Source organism: Haematobia irritans, chromosome 4 (assembly GCF_050003625.1).
Source record: "Haematobia irritans isolate KBUSLIRL chromosome 4, ASM5000362v1, whole genome shotgun sequence".
NCBI lineage: Eukaryota > Metazoa > Arthropoda > Insecta > Diptera > Muscidae > Haematobia > Haematobia irritans.
In genome coordinates, this window is record NC_134400.1 from 169,198,475 (window position 1) to 169,218,460 (window position 19,986).

At 35.0% G+C, this 19,986-nt stretch overlaps 2 protein-coding genes across 2 annotated transcripts in view; both read left to right on the plus strand.

The window, feature by feature from the left end:
- The window catches only part of RhoGEF64C (Rho guanine nucleotide exchange factor at 64C), a 516,589-nt gene that overhangs the window by 339,108 nt on the left and 157,495 nt on the right, over nt 1-19,986 (plus strand). The gene's annotated exons all lie outside the window — the stretch shown is intronic.
- On the plus strand, nt 4,229-4,750 carry LOC142237208 (uncharacterized). The gene has a single exon (XM_075308578.1). It carries the CDS (start codon nt 4,284-4,286, stop codon nt 4,584-4,586), a length of 303 nt encoding a protein of 100 aa, XP_075164693.1. The 5' UTR covers nt 4,229-4,283; the 3' UTR covers nt 4,587-4,750.

Below are 19,986 nucleotides of genomic sequence, written 5' to 3' on the forward strand. Positions count from 1 at the left end.
CAAAGCATACTGAGTATCTTTCTCTTTGACACCATGTCTGAAATCCCACGTGATCTGTCAAATACTAATGCATGAAAATCCTAACCTCAAAAGAATCACCCTTTATATATATTCTGGGTCGTGGTGAAATTCTGAGTCGATCTAAGCATGTCCGTCCGTCCGTCCGTCTGTTGAAATCACGCTAACTTCCGAACGAAACAAGATATCGACTTGAAACTTGGCACAAGTAGTTGCTATTGATGTAGGTCGGATGGTATTGAAAATGGGCCATATCGGTCCACTTTTACGTATAGCCCCCATATAAAGGGACCCTCAGAATTGGCTTGTGGAGCCTCTAACAGAAGCATATTTCATCCGATCCGGCTGAAATTTGGTATATGGTGTTGGTATATGGTCTCCAACAACCATGCAAAAATTGGTCCACATCAGTCCATAATTATATATAGCCCCCATATAAACCGATCCCCAGATTTGGCTTGCGGAGCCTAAAAGAGAAGCAAATTTCATCCGATCCGGCTGAAATTTGGTACATGGTGTTGGTATATGGTCTCTAACAACCATGCAAAAATTGGTCCACATCGGTCCATAATTATATATAGCCCCCATATAAACCGGTCCCCCGATTTGGCTTGCGGAGCCTCAAAGAGAAAAAAATTTCATCCGATCCGGCTGAAATTTGGTACATGATGTTGGTATATGGTCTCTAAAACCATGCAAAAATTGGTCCACATCGGTCCATAATTATATATAGCCCCCATATAAACCGATCCCCAGATTTGGCTTGCGGAGCCTAAAAGAGAAGCAAATTTCATCCGATCCGGCTGAAATTTGGTACATGGTGTTGGTATATGGTCTCTAACATCCATGCAAAAATTGGTCCATATCGGTCCTTAATTATATATAGCCCCCATATAAACCGATCCCCAGATTTGACCTCCGGAGCCTCTTGGAGGAGCAAAATTCATCCGATCCGGTTCAAATCAGGAACGTGGTGTTAGTATATGGTCGCTAACAACCATACCAAAATTGGTCCAATCACTCAAAAATTGGTCCATATCTGTTCATAATCATGGTAGCCACTAGAGCCAAAAATAATCTACCAAAATTTTATTTCTATAGAAAATTTTGTCAAAATTTTATTTCTAGAGAAAATTTTGTTAAAATTTTATTTCTAGAGAAAATTTTGTCTAAATATTTATTTCTATAGAAAATTTTGTGAAAATTTTATTTCTATAGAAAATTGTGTTAAAATTTTATTTCTGTAGAAAGTTTTGTCAAAATTTTATGTCTACTTTGTCAAACTGAATTATATACGTATTGGATCGATCTTTTTTGATTTAATATATACCACGTATGGACTTACATACAATTTAGAAGATGGTGTTAGGAGGTTTTAAGATACCTTGCCATCGGCAAGCGTTACCGCAACTTAAGTAATTCGATTGTGTATGACAGTGTTTAGAAGAAGTTTCTACGCAATCCATGATGGAGGGTACATAAGCTTCGGCCTGGCCGAACTTACGGCCGTATACACTTGTTCTTGTTTAGTATTCTTGCTTTTGTGTTGTTAATATTGATTAGGGTAAAACTCTGGCTTCTGGGGCCATATAAGTCCATATCGGGCGAAATATATATATGGGAGCTATATCTAAATCTGAACCGATTTCTTCCAAAATCAATAGGGTTCTATTCTGAGCCAAAACACATACTTGTGCTAAATTTGAAGTCGATTGGACTAAACCTGCGACCTAGACTTTGATTACAAAAATGTGTTCACGGACAGACGGACATGACGGACATATCGACTCAGAAGCCCACCCTGAGCATTTTTGCCAAAGAAACCATGTGTCTATCTCGTCTCCTTCTGGGTGTTGCAAACATATGCACTAACTTATAATACCCTGTTCCACAGTGTGGCGCAGAGTATAAAAAATTCCTAGAAATCTGAAGTCTTTCAAACATTTGAACAGATTTCTCTCTCGAGAGAAATTTTTGAAATTCTAACATTAATGTATAGCCTCCAATGTCTATAACAAAGTCACTAGGTTAGGTTATGAATAGAGGCATGGAAAATGCAGTACTATAGTACTTTTTTCAATACTTTTTCACATTGGTCAGTAACGTAGAACCCCGGCGAGTGATTTAGTACGTTTTGGTGTATACCATTTTAAACAGATATCAGTTTTCGTGTTACTAGAATTTGATATTTTCTGACAGTATTTATCCTATGCAGCATTGTTACAGCTCTGAGATAAGTTCATCCGGGAAGTAAATACAGAGAAATTTAAACTTAAACAATTAAATACAAAAATCGAGAGTTGTGAAATTCTCAAACAAAATTTGATTTTTCGTAGGAACCATATCGGTTCCTGTGAGCCTCTGAAGAAGCATATTTCATCCTATCTGGCTGAAGTTTGGTACATGGTGTTGGTATAGGTCTCTAGGTTAGGTTAGGTTAGGTGGCAGCCCGATGTATCAGGCTCCCTCCCAACACGCCAGAGCTCCGCTCAATTGAGAAATACTGGGCTATTGTCAAGCGGAACCTAAAGAAGACCAAAAAAACTGCTAAGGACGAGCAGCAGTTCAAGGCAAACTGGCTTTCTGCGGCGAAGTAGGTGGACAAGGTGGCTGTACAAAATCTGATGGCAGGTGTCAAGCGTGAGGTCCGGCAATTCGGATTTGGAAAAGCGAAAGCCTAACTGAATATTTTTCCTGAATTTTATACTAATTGAAATTGAAAAAGAAATTTAATTTGATTTTTTAAATAAACGATTTCACCGATTTACACGCGTTTTCTATTGACCAAATTTTGACCGTATCACCCTTTATCCCGCATGGACTAACTTACAATTTAGAAGATGATGTTAAGAAATTTTAAAATGCCTTGCCATCGACCGCAACCCAAATAATTTAATTGTGGATGACCGTCTTCAGTAGAAGTTTCTACGCAATCCATGGTGGAGGGTACATAAGATCCGGCCTGACCGAACTTACGGCCGTATATACTTGTTTGAAATAAGAAGGTATGGAAAAATAATATTTTCATGCAACCAATATATAAAATTTAATTTTTTTACTCCTGGAAACCAAAATATAACATCAGTAAAAACGAACAAAGTAATTCCTTTTCTATTTAATTTTGACAAAGTTTTGGAATTGATTTTTTCAGATTTTCAAATATTAGGCCAAGAAAAGCAGGTGACTTTAGTAATTTTTGCAAAAAGTTGGCAACTTTAGAAATGAATTGGACGGATTTATATTCTATGGTATACCATTCAAACTTACTAAAAAGAAATAATTTAATAAAATCGAATCATGCTTGATACCATGAATACCAAATATTTAAAGGTGCCTTAAAGTATAAATAAAAATAAGTAGTTAAATATAATTTTTTTAAGTATATTTTTGTTGAAATAACAAAATTTAATAAAAAATTACGTTTCCACTCAAAGAAACACCTTTTTGGTACTTTTAACAAAATTTGATTTTCTATCCCTCATTGACTGAATAGTCTACAGTCAATTGTTTTAATTCAATTAATTTAATTTAGATCTTGTCAAATATTACGATTTGACCAGATTTTGAGCTCATGTAAATATTTTTGTTAGATATGCCCTTAAACATTGATATTTGTACATCCTTACAGGTATACAAAATTTCATTCTATTCCATAGGCAGGCAATCATAAATTATTTTGTAAGTGATGTAAACTGCATACAAATCACATCTCATTTTGGAAACTCCAAGTCTTCTTTCAGATGTTCCTCCCAACTATCATATGAGTTTATTGAAGGATTATATGCCGATTGGCAAAAACCTAATTGGCTGCAAACACGAGCATGCACAATTCTTGCAAAATAGTCTCTAGCCTTTTCAAATGTGTGGTTACATACTCCTTAGAAGGTTTCCGGGTACCTGATCGTACCTCATACTAGGATTACACAATGAGTTTACAGGTAGCAATGATTAGGATATTTTTTGCACATAAACATTACGAAAAAGAATCTTTAATTAATGAGCTAGTACTAGTACACAGTGGTTAGGGTGATTAGTGGCAATGGCATGTTAAATAAACAAGAGGATTAAGAATGAATCCTTTTTGTCGGCCCATAAAAAAACGCAAAACCTCACAATGGTAGTTTGGTAAAATCACCAACGTCAATGTGTATAAATATTGTGAAAACATTCGAGAATAGCATCAGTCTCCCAGGAGATATCATAGCGAGTACATAACCACTCTCGAAAGGACTACATCCCTGCATCAAACAAAGTGAACAAAGAGTATGGCACAAATGGGCGAAAAAACAAAAGCTTCCATTATCTACACTTTATTCCTTTATCGTGAAGAATTGAAGCGTCGTTCAGTGAGCTTTAAACGCCTAAGTCGCACCAAAATCTCTCTCACCGACAAGCTAATCACCAAAAGTGTTCGCAATTTGGAGGAATGTACAACCGATGATTTAAGGGCCATTAATCGTGAATTGCTTTTTAAGAAGAAACTCAAGCATCAAGTGAAGCGTATACAGCATTTGGAGAAATTGGGTATACGCAATGCTAATCCAAATTTGCAAAGCACTGAATTGTGAAAAGATTGCCATCAATGGAACTGGACAATATCAGTAATGAATGAAATGATATAGCTAATCTTGCAAAGATTCCCTAATTCAAGGATTTCTGATGATGACCTGATAATCGAAATCCATGAGTATCTAGAGAATTATCTGGCAGAGGAGGTAGTTGGCATCCGACAAACCATTTAATGAAGGTGGTAATCATATTTTTAGTAAATTGTTAAACAAAAAACGAGTAATGCTAATAAGCATAATTAATGTTTTTTTTTTTTTAAATGTAAATAAAACTGCAAAATTGGAAAATAGAAAATTGGTTTTGTTTTGTTTTTATATCTTTCATCAGAAAATGGGTGTACACAACTTTGTCGAAATATTGGTCGCAGATCGCAAAAAGTATGTATTCTCGGTCGTGGTGAAATATTGAGTCTATATATATATATGAGGTTAAGTTAGGTATAGTGACATCCCATTATTTTGAGCTCATCTAGAGTATTCAGTTCATTATAATACAGTAGGGAGCCACCGTGGTGCAATGGTTAGCATGCCCGCCTTGCATACACAAGGTCGTGGGTTCGATTCCTGCTTCGACCGAACACCAAAAAAGTTTTCCAGCGGTGGATTATCCCACCTCAGTAATGCTGGTGACATTTCTGATGGTTTCAAAGCTTCTCTAAGTGATTTCACTGCTAGGTGGAACGCCGTTCGGACTCGGCTATAAAAAGGAGGTCCCTTGTCATTGAGCTTAACATGGAATCGGGCAGCATTCAGTGATAAGAGAGAAGTTCACCAATGTGGTATCACAATGGACTGAATAGTCTAAGTGAGCCTGATACATCGGGCTGCCACCTAACCTAACATGATACAGTAACACCATATAACATCATTGGTCTAACCACTACTCCCAGCGAAAAATGGAGGACTATTTCAGCAGAAATGAAAGGGAGAGCGGCAGTACCAACAGCTTACAAAACAACAGAATCGGTGCTGATTTTTGTGGGCGATGTTCCGATTTAGAGCAGCTTCTAAATAGCACTGATATAATTGCTCATTATACCCTTCACCACTACTGTGGTACAGGGTATAATAAGTTTGTGCATTTGTATGTAACGCCAAGAAATATTGGTCATAGACCCATCTTTTAGTATATCGATCGGCTTAGAATTAAATTCTGAGTCGATTTAGCGATGTCCGTCCGTCTGTCTGTATATGTAATTTTGTGCACAAAGTACAGCTCGCAATTTAAGTCCGATCGTCCTCAAATTTGGCATAGGGCCGTTTCTTGGGACAGAGACAATCGCTATTGGTTTTGGAAAAAAATCGGTTCAGATTTAGATATAGCTGCCATATATATCTTTCGTCCGATTTAGACTCATATGACCACAGAGGCCAAATTTTACTACCGATGTTCGTGAAATTTTGCACAGAGGGTAGAATTGACATTCTACCAATGCTTGGTAAATTTGATTGAAATCGGTTCAAATCTAGATATAGCTCCCATATATATCTTTCGTCCGATTTGAACTTATATGGCCACAAAAGCCAGAGTTTTGCCGTGATTTGCTTCAAATTTTGCACATGGGGTACGTTTATTAGTATCGTTAAATGTGTCAAATTTTGTTAAAATCGGTTCAGATTTAGATATAGCTCACATATATATCTTTCGCCCGATTTTGACTTATATGGTCTCAAAATCAGAGTTTTGCCCTGACTTACTTCAAATTTTGCATAAGCGGTACTTGTAATGATACTATTGTATGTGTCAAATATGGTCAAAATCGATTCAGATTTAGATATAGCTCCCATATATATCTTTCTTCCGATTTGATCTTATATGGCCTCAAAATCCAGGGTTTTGCCGTGATTTGCTTCAAATTTCTCACAAGGAGTACGTTTAGTAGTATCGGTAATTGTGCCAAATTTGGTTGAAATCGGTTCAGATTTAGATATGGCTCCCATATATATCTTCCGTCCGATTTGCACTCATATAACCAGTGGGGCCAAAGTTATACTCCCATTTACGTGAAACTATAACTATACATGTCAAATTTAGTCAAGATCGGTTCAGATTATATATATCTCCCATATATACTTACACCAGAGTTGGGGTAATATGGTAGACTGTTACACATTTTAGACCCATTTTCAATGGAAATTTCCCCCAATTAACTGGATAGCGTAAGCCGATTTAATTTTAATTCTAGAGATTTTGCAGAAGTAAAAAAATTGTCTCCTTTATATAGCTTCCAGCAAATGTGAAGTAGTTGAGATGGTAACACAAATTTTGGCCTACATAGGGGTGAAGGGTATAATATAGTCGGCCCGCCCGACTTTAGAGTTTACTTACTTGTTTTTTAGTAACATTTTGTAGAAGTACAAAAAATTGTCTCCAAATCGGTTAAGACATAAATATTTGTATTTGTATATAAACCTTCACGAAGAAGTTAAAATGGTAACACATGTTGTGGTCTACTAAGTGGTGAAAGATATAACATAGTCGGCCCCGCCCGACTTTAGACTTTACTTACTTGTTTTTATGCAAATATATTGAAATTTTCAAGAAAGCAAAATAAATTCGAATATGATAAATATCTGGTGCACGCAGAGAAGGAATATGATCACCTCAAACATGTTTCAAGAGCAAAATGTTATTTTTGTATGGTGACCATGTAACATGTTTGTCACTAAAATGTTATTTTCTCGTCAAATAGAACCTGCTTGCCGAAATCAGATACATGATTTCCGACAAAAAAAGCATGGTTGCGAAAACCATGTTATATGGACACCACCCTAAAATAACAGTTTGCTCTTAAAACATGTTTGAGGTGATCATATTCCTTCTCTGGGTGAGATCTGACACTCTTTTCATGAGCTTGTCAAAATTTTTTACAACTTTTTATACCCTCCACCATAGGATTGGAGGAATATTAACTTTGTCATTCCGTTTGTAACACGTCGAAATATTGGTCTAAGATCCCATAAAGTATACATATTCTGGGTCGTGGTGAAATTCTGAGCCGATCTAGCCATGTCCGTCAGTCCGTCTGTGGAAATCATGCTAACTTCCGAACGAAACAAGCTATCAACTTTAAACTTGGCACAACAAGTTGTTATTAAAGTAGGTCGAATTACAAATGGGTCATATCGGACCACTTTTACATATAGCCCCCATATAAACCGATGCTCAGATTTGGCTTGCGGAGCCTCTTGGAGGAGCAAAATTCATGCGATCCGGTTGATACGTGGTGTAAGTATATGGTCTCTAACAACCATGCAAAAGTTGCTTCATATCGGTCCATAATTATATATAGCCACCATATAAACCTATCCCCAGATTTGACCTCCGGAGCCTCTTGGAGGAGTAAATTTCATCGGATTCGGTTGAAATTTGGTACGTTGTGCAGGAACATGGCCGTTAACAACATTGCCAAAATTGTTCCATATCGGTCTAGGTTAGGTTAGGTGGCAGCCCGATGTATAAGGCTCACTTAGACTATTCAGTCCATTGTGATACCACATTGGTGAACCTCTCTCTTATCACTGAGTGCTGTCCGATTCCATGTTAAGCTCAATGACAAGGGACCTCCTTTTTATAGCCGAGTCCGAACGGCGTTCCACATTGCAGTTAAACCACTTAGAGAAGCTTTGAAACCCTCAAAAATGTCACCAGCATTACTGAGGTGGGATAATCCACCGCTGAAAAACTTTTTGGTGTTCGGTCGAAGCAGGAATCGAACCCACGACCTTGTGTATGCAAGGCGGGCATGCTAACTATGGCACCACGGTGGCTCCCATATCGGTCTATAATATCGGTCTATATACAATTTGTTTGCGGAGCCTCTTGGAGAGCCAAACTTGTTTTAAAGGGTGATTTGTTAAGAGCTTGATAACTTTTTTAAAAAAAAAACGCATAAAATTTGCAAAATCTCATCGGTTCTTTATTTGAAACGTTAGATTGGTCCATGACATTTACTTTTTGAAGATAATTTCATTTAAATGTTGACCGCGGCTGCGTCTTAGGTGGTCCATTCGGAAAGTCCAATTTTGGGCAACTTTTTCGAGCATTTCGGCCGGAATAGCCCGAATTTCTTCGGAAATGTTGTCTTCCAAAGCTGGAATAGTTGCTGGCTTATTTCTGTAGACTTTAGACTTGACGTAGCCCCACAAAAAATAGTCTAAAGGCGTCAAATCGCATGATCTTGGTGGCCAACTTACCGGTCCATTTCTTGAGATGAATTGTTCTCCGAAGTTTTCCCTCAAAATGGCCATAGAATCGCGAGCTGTGTGGCATGTAGCGCCATCTTGTTGAAACCACATGTCAACCAAGTTCAGTTCTTCCATTTTTGGCAACAAAAAGTTTGTTAGCATCGAACGATAGCGATCGCCATTCACCGTAACGTTGCGTCCAACAGCATCTTTGAAAAAATACGGTCCAATGATTCCACCAGCGTACAAACCACACCAAACAGTGCATTTTTCGGGATGCATGGGCAGTTCTTGAACGGCTTCTGGTTGCTCTTCACTCCAAATGCGGCAATTTTGCTTATTTACGTAGCCATTCAACCAGAAATGAGCCTCATCGCTGAACAAAATTTGTCGATAAAAAAGCGGATTTTCTGCCAACTTTTCTAGGGCCCATTCACTGAAAATTCGACGTTGTGGCTCGTTAGTAAGTCTATTCATGATGAAATGTCAAAGCATACTGAGCATCTTTCTCTTTGACACCATGTCTGAAATCCCACGTGATCTGTCAAATACTAATGCATGAAAATCCTAACCTCAAAAGAATCACCCTTTATATCGATCCAATCACACAAAAATTGGTCCATATCGGTTCATAATTGTATATAGTCCCCATATAAAGCAACCCCCATATTTCACTTCTAGCTCTCTAATTACCAAGCAACAGTTTATATCGGTTCGTAATTATTTTATGGACTCCCCATACCGATCAAGAACAGAATTACAGTGAGTCACAGTGAAAATTGCCCACCAGAGTAAATGTAAATATTTTGAAATTTTATCTCATATTTGGCCAATCAGAGATCCAAATGTTAGTTTTCTCTTAGGTAAATCTAATTAATAACAATATTTGGTGAGTATAAAGTTCAGGTTTCAGCTATAAATTATTGGAATCAGACATTTAAGAGAAATATCATGCCACAGTGAAAATGACCCACCAAAAGAAATGGCAAAAATATAACGGTTTTCTTCCAGCATTTCATCACATTTGCTTTTACCTGTTACATTACAATGTTCATAGAATATTAAAAGTGCAAACACGCAACAAAGTGGTCGATTAAAATTTTCTTAAAAAAAGATAAAACAGTCGAAAAATGGGACCTCACACTTCGTTTGAGATGCGAAATTTAATAATAAATCATTTTAAAAACGTTGTAATTCAAAGGCGAATTGCAGAAATGGTTCAAGTCCCTCGTGGAACCATTAAAAATATAATTAAAAGGTATACCGATGAAAATCGGATCATTGATAAGCCGAGATCCAGTTCAAAAAAACTGTTTTCTGACAGAGATGAACGATGGATAGTAAATAAATGTCGATCTAACCCCAAACTAAGTGCTCCAAATATTCGGGATTTGGTGGCCAAACATCTCCAAGTGAATTGCCATGCAGAAACCATCAGAATAGTTCTCCACAGATCAGGATTACATGGACGAATTGCAAGAAATAAACCGTTCGTAAGTGCTAAGAATAAGAGAGACCGATTACTATTTGCCCATGCGTATACAGCAAAGGAATTTTCGTTTTGGAAAGATGTTCTATTCGTAGATGACTCGAAATTCAACCTTTTTGGGTCAGATGGTAGAAGAAATGTGTGGGAAAAGCAAACGAAGAACTGCACTCAAAGCATTTACGACCAACTGTTAAACACGGCGGAGGGCATGTGATAGTTTTGGGTTCTTGCTCTGCTGCGGGTGTTGGAAATCTCATTTTTATTGAAGGCAACATGGACAAGATGCAATATCTGTCTATTTTGAAAGATAATTTGAAGCAAAGTGCGGAAAAGCTAGGCATTGGTAGCTGATTTCATTTTTACCAAGACAACGACCCAAAACATACAGCTCATGTTGTAAAAAAGTGGCTGCTTTATAATTGTCCGCGTGTCATAAAAACTCCAGCCCAGTCTCCGGACTTAAATATAATAGAAAATTTGTGGTATAAACTTGAAGTGGAAATTCGAAAATATCCTGCAAGGAAGACTTGAAGAGAACATTAGTGGAAGAATGACAAAAAATAAGTCCTTCTTACACAACAAAATTGGTAGAATCCATGCCATGACGCTTAAAATCAGTCATTAAACAAAAAGGATTTTCCACTAAATATTGGATATAATTTATTGGATTAAAATATTTAGTTAAACATTTTGGGTCATTTTCACTGTGGCGTGAGTTTTTTTGTTTTCCTTAAAAACATTTTTGTTTAATGAATTGATAGAATTTTAAGGTCTTTCTAATATTATATTTAGTTTGTATTTACCTATATTTTAAGAAAATAAAAGAAACTGAAATATATATTTGCAAGAAAATGAGGTTTTCATTCTAACAACTAAATTTGTGTGGGTGGGCCATTTTCACTGTGACTCACTGTATATACGTATTTAATCGTTCTTTGCTTGTCTAATATATACCGCGTAACTTACAATTTAGAAGACGGTGTTAAGAAGTTTTAAGATACCTTGTCATCGGTCAGTATTACCACAACGCAAGTAATTCGATTATGGATGACAGTCTTTAGTAGAACTATCTACGCAATCCATGGTGGAGGGTACATAAGCTTCGGCCTGGTCGAACTTACGACCGTATATACTTGTTTTACATATATTTTGAAGGGATGTTTGGTATTACAATTATGTGACTATTGGTGTTACCAATTGAAGAAGATTTGATCTCCGTCTACCATCTTATGTCCAACCAGGACGAATGTGATGTGGAATGAAATAGAAGCTTGAGTGTTGATCAAACATGGTATGATCCTTTTTACTTAATAATCAATATCAAAATTTATATCAGATACATGGAAAAGCACCTTTAAAATATTTCTCTAAAGGTCCCTGAGAGATCAAAAACAAAAAATAGCAACTACCGTTTATCCTCCCAGCAAAAGTGACATATTCATTAATCAAATGCATCTGTGACTGTTACAGACAGTCGCAAATAATGAAAATTTAGCTAAGATGGACATGGTGGAACACGGTGATGATGTCTATGACAACTACGACGTTGATAGTTGACCAGACAGATGGGGGCATTCGCCACAAAATGGACCAGCTTTTGCAAAATATGTTTTTTGTTTTGTTTTAATTGTGAATTTGGCTAGAAATGTGTGTTGGCTTTAGTCCCACATCGTCATCAGTAGCAGCATTCACATGTGACTAGAAACACCTGTTTTCTAAAAGCGTTTTTTATTATTATTATTATTATTTTTTTTTTTTCAAACTGGCGTGTGTGCATTTTACGGCTTTTTTGTCCATATTGTATCGTTTTTTACATTCATCTAATCTGGCTTGCCATTTATGACCATATTTGAGCCGACTCAGTGGCTGACTGACTGGGTTTGAAGCATCACGGCTAACACCCGTTGTTGACTAATGTGCCTCCTTGCCTTTCATTTCTTTTTTCACACTCTAGGCCTTGGGGTTACCAATGTAGCCGTGAGGACAGACAATTGGATGACTTATAGCAAAACAACAGCGTTTACTTTTAAGTCATTCATCAGTTGATAATTATGGTCATTTCATTACATTTTTTATGGTTTGTTTGTCAAACGATTTTCTTTTTAAAAAGTTTTCATTTGTCTGCCGAGGAGATCGCCTTAAGTGCATGCCCAGTGGTAAACGAGTTATGTTGGTTTGTGGCTTATGATTTCAGGCCTGTTATGTATGCGATACATATGAACTGTTGTGTGGTAATTGGAGGGCCAGAAGTGAAATATGGGGGCTATATACAATTATGAAATGATATGGACCAATTTTTGTGTGATTAGGGATCGGTTGCTATATATAACTATTTCATTTCATTTCACTTTATTTATAATTATAATCAGAAGCTCAAATAAGGCCAAAAATGATTACAAAAGTTTTACATTGGTTTTCCGATATGGAACAATTTTGACATGGTTGATAGCACAATGCATCAAATTTCAAAAGAATCGCATAAAAATTGCTCCTCCGAAAGCCAAATCTGGGGATTGGTTTATATGGGGACTATATATAATTATGGACTAATTTTTGCATGGTTGTTAGAGTCCATATACTTAAACAACATACAAAATTTCAACTGAATCGGATGAAATTTGCTCCTCCAAGAGGCTCTGGTGATCAAATCTGGAAATCGGTTTATATGGGGGCTATATAAAGGGTGGTTAAAATTTCAAGGGCCGATGTTGATTTTGAATAAAACACAAACTATTTTGGGAAATTATTGTAATTTTATTTTATTATGATATATTGGTATTACTCAATTATGTATGGAACAAAATATCGGCCAAATGGGCGCCGCGACCTCGGTGGCACACCTTCATCCTATGGTCCAAATTTTCGATGACGCTGAGGCATAATGGAGGTTCTATGCCGTTAATATGCCGAATTATCTCATCCTTTAGCTCTTGAATTGTTGCTGGCTTATCCACGTACACCTTTTCCTTCAAATAACCCCAAAGAAAAAAATCCAACGGTGTCAAATCACATGATCTTGGCGGCCAATTGACATCGCCATTACGTGAGATAACACGGTCATTGAATTTGTTGCGCAAAAGACCCATTGTTTCGTTAGCTGTGTGGCAAGTGGCACCGTCCTGCTGAAACCACATATCGTCCACATCCATATCTTCCAATTCGGGCCATAAAAAGTTCGTTATCATCTCACGATAGCGAACACCATTCACAGTAACTGCCTGACCGGCCTCATTTTGGAAAAAATACGGCCCGATGATGCCGCCAGCCCATAAACCGACAATCACTCTTGGATTCTCATTCGCCCAAATGCGGCAATTCTGAGGTGAAAATGTGCCTCATCACTGAAGATGATTTCCTTCGAAAATTGATCATCCACTGTTGCCATTTCTGGTAACCATTCTGCCCATTCACGACGTCCATGGTTCAAATTGAGTAAGTCTGAAATAGGGAAATGTCAAATAAAATTCGGAAAAAAACTTGGCGTTTAGGTGTGGTTCACATTCAACATCGGTCCTTACAATTTAACCACATTTTATAATTATGGACCGATATAAAGCAATTTTTGCATGGTTGTTAGTGACCATATACTTGCACCACGTATGAAATTTCAACCGGAACGGATGAAATTTGCTCATCCAAAAAGATCCGCAAGCAAAATCTGGGGATGGGTTTATATGGGGGCTTTATATAATTATGGACCGATATGGATCAATTTCCGTATAAGTGTTAGAGGCCATATAGAAAGCATCATCAAATTTCAACCGGATCGAATGAAATTTGCTTCTCTAAGAAGCTACGCAAGCCAAATCTAAGGGTATATGGGCGCTATACGTAAAAGTGCTCCGATATGACCCATTTTCAATACCATCCGACCTACATCAATAACAAATACTTGTGCCAAGTTTCAAGTCGATATCTTGTTTCGTTCGGAAGTAAGCGTGATTTCAACAGACGGACGGACATCGCTAGATCGACTCAGATTTTCACAACGACCCAGAACTTTATGGTGTCTTACAGCAATATTTCGATGTGTTACAAACGGAATGACAATGTTAATATACCCCCCATCGTATGGTGGAGGATATAAAAACGATATTCATTTGTCGAAAATTTCCTTTGAGCTAATCTTAGCTAGCTTTTTCCGCGTGTGCAATCTCAGGCAAGGGCAGTTACATTATTGATTAGGTAAGGCCTTACCATATTTGCAGCTGAGTACTCCGTTGTACATGGAGTCTGTTGTTACAAACAAAAGTCAAGTTAGTGTTTTCACTTGAAACTAATTCAAAGAAATACTTTAAACTATATGTCCCACCAGGTTTTCTTTAGACAGTTATTATCTTAACATCATTGGGCATGTGGGACTGGAACTCTATAGCTGATTGGTATTAGTTTCTCGTTTATTTGTAGAGCAAAGCTTACATTGTTAAAATTAATAAAACAAACCCACGCATTTTTGTTTATTTGTTTTTGCACCAACTAGAAATATTAATATAGGGCAAAATCAAAAACAACGTTACTTTCAAACCAAGTTTACTTGAACTCAAAGATTTTGGCATTCATCGTTGGTCGAGACTAGAATTGAACCCATGATCCGCGAGGCGGGCATGGTATCCATAGCACCAGGGCGACTCCCATCCCTTTTATGCAAGGCAGGTATGCTAGCCATTACACCGCGGTGGATCCACGATGGACGATGTCTTAACTGAATCTTGAAAATGTCGGATATCCAACGCGAGCCGGCTGTAGATTCTACGTAATGAGTCTGAACGATGATATATGATATGAAAATCTTCAAAATAGATTTAATGAAAATTTGCCTTACTTCAAAGGCATACGAATTTAACGAAGGGAAGGAAATTTCAAAGACTCGCTACCACGGTTGCCACTCGAGCCATAAATAATTTACCAAAATTTGGAGAAAATTTTTACCAAACAACTACAAAACAAAGAAATTTTGTCAACATTTTATTTCTATAGAAAATTTTGTCAAAATGTTTTTTCTATAGAAAATTTTGTCAAAATTTTATTTCTATAGAATATTTTGTATTTCTATTGAAAATTTAGTCAACAGTTTTTTTCTACAGAAAATTTAGTCAAGATTTTATTTCTATAGAAAGTTTTGTCAAAATTATATTTCTATATATATTTTTTTTTTTCAAAATTTTACTTCTATAGAAAATTTTGCCAAACTTTTACTTATATAGAAAATTTTGTTAAAATTTTATTTATATAGAAAATTTTGTCAAAATTTTATTTCTATGGAAAATTTAGTCAACATTTTATTCCTATGGAATATTTTGTCAAAATTTTATTTCTATGGATAATTTAGTCAAAATTGTATTTCTATGGAAAATTTTGCCATCAGTTCATTTCTGTAGAAAATTTTTTCAAAATGTTATTTCTATAGAATATTTTGTCAAAATTGTATTTCTATTGAAAATGTAGTCAGAAGTTTTTTTTCTCCAGAAAATTTAGTCAACATTTTATTTCTATAGAAAGTTTTGTCAAAATTATATTTCTATAGATTTTTTGTCAAAATTTTATTTCTTTAGAAAATTTTGTCAAACTTTTATTTATATAGAAAATTTTGTCAAAATTTTATTTATATAGAAAATTTTGTCAAAATTTTATTTATATAGAAAATTTTGTCAAAATTTTATATAGAGAAAATTTTGTCAAAATTTTATTTATATAGAAAATTTTGTCAAAATTTTATTCCTATGGAAAATTTTGTCATCATTTTATTTCTCTAGAAAATTTTGTCAAAATTTTATTTCTGTAGAAAATTTTGTCATCAGCTTATTTCTGTAGAAAATTTTGTCAAAATTTTATTTCTATAGAAAATTTTGTCAAAATTTTATTTCTATAGAAAATTTTTTCAAAATTTTATTTCTATCGAACATTTTCTAAAAAATTTTATTTCTATAGAAAATTTTGTCAAAACTTTATTTCTATGGAAAATTTTGTTATAATTTTATTTCTATAGAAAGTTTAGTCAAAATTTTAGTTCTATAGAAAATTTTGTCAAAATTTTATTTCCATAGAAAATTTTGTCAAAATTGCATTTCTATAGAATATTTGGTCAAAATTGTATTTCTATTGAAAATTTAGTCAATTTTTTTTTCCACAGAAAATTTAGTCAAGATTTTATTTCTATAGAAATTTTGTCAAAATTATATTTCTATAGATTTTTATTCAAAATTTTATTTCTATAGAAAATTTTGTCAAACTTTTATTTATATAGAAAATGTTGTCAAAATTTCATTTCTATGGAAAATTTTGTCATCATTTTATTTCTGTAGAAAATTTTGTCAAAATTTTATTTCTATGGAAATTTTTGTCATCAATTTATTTCTGTAGAAAATTTTGCCAAACTTTTATTTCTTTAGAAAATTTGGTCAAAATTTTTGTTCTATAGAAAATTTTGTCAAAATTTTATTTCTATAGAAAATTTTGTCAAAATTTTATTTCTATAGAAAATTTTGTCAAAATTTTATTCCTATAGAAAATTTTTCAAAATTTTATTTCTATCGAAAATTTTCTCAAAATTTTATTTCTATAGAAAATTTTGTCAAAATTTTATTTCTATAGAAAATTTTGTCAAAATTTTATTTCTATAGAAAATTTTGTCAAAATTTTATTTCTATAGAAAATTTTGTCAAAATTTTATTCCTATAGAAAATTTTGTCAAAATTTTATTTCTATCGAAAATTTTCTCAAAATTTTATTTCTATAGAAAATTTTGTCAAAATTTTATTTCTATAGAAAATTTTGCCAAATTTTATTTCTATAGAAAAATTAGTCAAAATTTTAGTTCTATAGAAGATTTTGTCAAAATTTTATTTCTATAGAAAATTTTGTCAAAATTTTATTTCTATAGAAAATTTTGTCAAAATTTTATTTCTATAGAAAATTTTTTAAAAATTTTATTTCTATAGAAATAAAATTTTCTATAAAAATTTTTTCAAATTTTTATATCAATCGAAAATTTTGTCAAAATTTTATTTCTATAGAAATTTTGTCAATTTTATTTCTATTGAATTTTTTGTCAAAATTTTATTTTTATAGAAATTTTTGTCAACATTTTATTTCTATAGAAAATTTGTGAAGTATCTCTTAGTTAAAGAGGAACGTTTTGCAAAATCTAACAGAACATCAAGAATTCTACCAATCTACCAAACAAATAAAAAAATCTACCATTTTTGGTAGAATTTGGCTATTGTGCTCGTAACCCCAATTTGACCAAACAAATTTTTAAAGCAATGATTATGATGTTTCCCAGCAAAATCACTCATTACCCGGTAATCTTGTTACTTACATCATAATTAAAAAGAAATAACCACTTATAAATTGGATTCGCTCCGGATTACATTTACATACGCATGTCCTGGGAGGAAAGAACTTCACCCCAGGCTTACCTTCCGCCATGAAGTAAGTAGTGCATTTAGAGCATATGATCTCGTCTAATATGTAATCACTTATTTGTAGATATACCAAAGTTTGTATAATAACCACTTATTGTTTCGGGTAACCAAATCTCGAAAATAATGACATCGTTCGCCGATTACAATGGATCAAAATATGGCGAGGAAAGAATATTGTAGAAATAAAAAAAAACAACAAAAACTGTATAGTTGTCTTTAATGAAATATTCAGAATGAAAACGCGAACTAAATTCACGCTTAAAATAAAAATTGTTTATTTAAGGGAGTTGGACTCGTGAAATACTTTATAATATACATAATAAAATATTTTTTTAATATATAATATGTTAAGGTTATGTGAATGCGTGGCATAAAAGTAGAAAAGAAATAAAAAGGCACTGGTTTAGAAGTTGAACCAAAATATTTGGGCTTTATTTAATCAATTATTGTTCGTCAAACAATATTTACCTTCGTAGAAGCGAGAGAGTCTCAAAAGTGAATGTCAAAAAGCTTGGATGCCGAAAGGCGGGGGTTGATGACATTTGACGTTAGAAAATGTCCTCATTTTCGTACCGAAAGGCAGAAAAGGTATAGACAAATCCTAACGGCGGGATTACACTTGAAAATGATTATATGATTTAACAAAAGCTAAGAAAACGGCATTTGAACTTAAACATTGCCGCCCGCCTTGCAACATCCAGCCAGGTTGCAAAGTTTAAAACATAAATTCATAGTTACACTTAAATAATGAAATAATGAAAGTATACAGGATGTACATTTCAGTTAACAAAAATGAGCATTTTATTTTAGTTCAATTCTTTTTTTTCTCTTGTTATGGTTTCCATTTCATGTTTCATTTTTTCAAAAACAAATTCATATTTACAAATGTGCTCGTCAAGCACGCGATCGTAAATGGACTCGTTAAGCCCGATCGATTTTTAAATTTCAAATAAATTTGACTCGGAAGAGCCGGGTGTCGAGGACTCGTAAAGTCAGAAGGCTGTTGAAGACTACCTTACACCCAAGTGTGATATGGGGTGGCGAAGCCACAAACAATTCTCCTGGAGGGACCCCAGAAGCCGTCGTCAACGGTTTTTTATTGGTTGCTGTTGCAACATTGTCGGCCAGAATGGCAGAATCAGTAGTCGTACTGATGGTATGTTCATCGGCAAGGGGTGCGATGCTAGAATTAATCTCCCGTTCCTCATCCAACATGGGGACGTCGTCCTCAGACTCTGGAAGGGTAGCAGTCATCTTTGCTATGTTTTCTATCTATGAAAATATAGAAAGATTTCGGAACGGAAAACCAAATTAACATAATGGTCAGGGTGACCAGAAACCGTAGGTCGCCTCACAACTTGTAGTCTGATCTATTGCGATTCGAACGCGGCCATCAAACCAAAGATTTTTCATGTAACAAAAACTAGGGAGGACGCGAGCATAACGCGACAGATAGACCTATGTTAACTCCCTAAAAGACAAGGATGTAATCCATTTGAACAAACTACGACCGTTAGTACCCGGATGAACATCGCGAAGACGACATAATTTCCACGTAGTGGGGAGTAATAGTTCTCGTCGAGAATGTCGTGGACAAATCAAAAGTAGCATGTAAAGTTACCGCTTTCGTAGAAAAGCAGACAGTTTTTTAAATATAACCGTGATAAATAGCGTACTATAGGACAAGATAGCTCAAACTCATGGCGTGTATTGCCCCTTGACCCAGGCGCATTACCCAAATTATGGTACCCCGTCAATACGTCGTCAACGTACATGCACTTCTGTAGGACTTGTACATAAAGAGGAAACCCATTCTCCGTGTCGTCAGCCAAATGCAAAAGTTGTCCAAGCCACTGTCTGTAACTAAAAGTTCCGGATAATATTTGCAGAGAATATCTTAACTGTATTCAATGCAGAAATGTCTAGGACGGGTCAACATATATATGGCGATACATCAGTGTGATATCGCAATTGTACACAAATTTATACAACTTCCACCTCAAAACGAGGAGAAACAAGTCTGATTGTTGAGTCGGACCGACGTGTAAAAATGTCATTCAAGGCAGTGAAAACCAATCGAAGTCAAATTGTCTTTTTATCGGTGGATGACCGGCGATAAGGCAGATAACACATTTTCATTTGTAGGCGTAACCTAAACTGGCCTCATATGGTATAACTGTATATACCCGCGGACAAAGTCGTGGTGAATCGTCTTAATTCATGGTTTTCACAAGAGGGATGCCTAATTTCGAAGAAATTGTGTCAGCCAGGCCGTCCTTGGTTTCCGATTTGTCCGAAG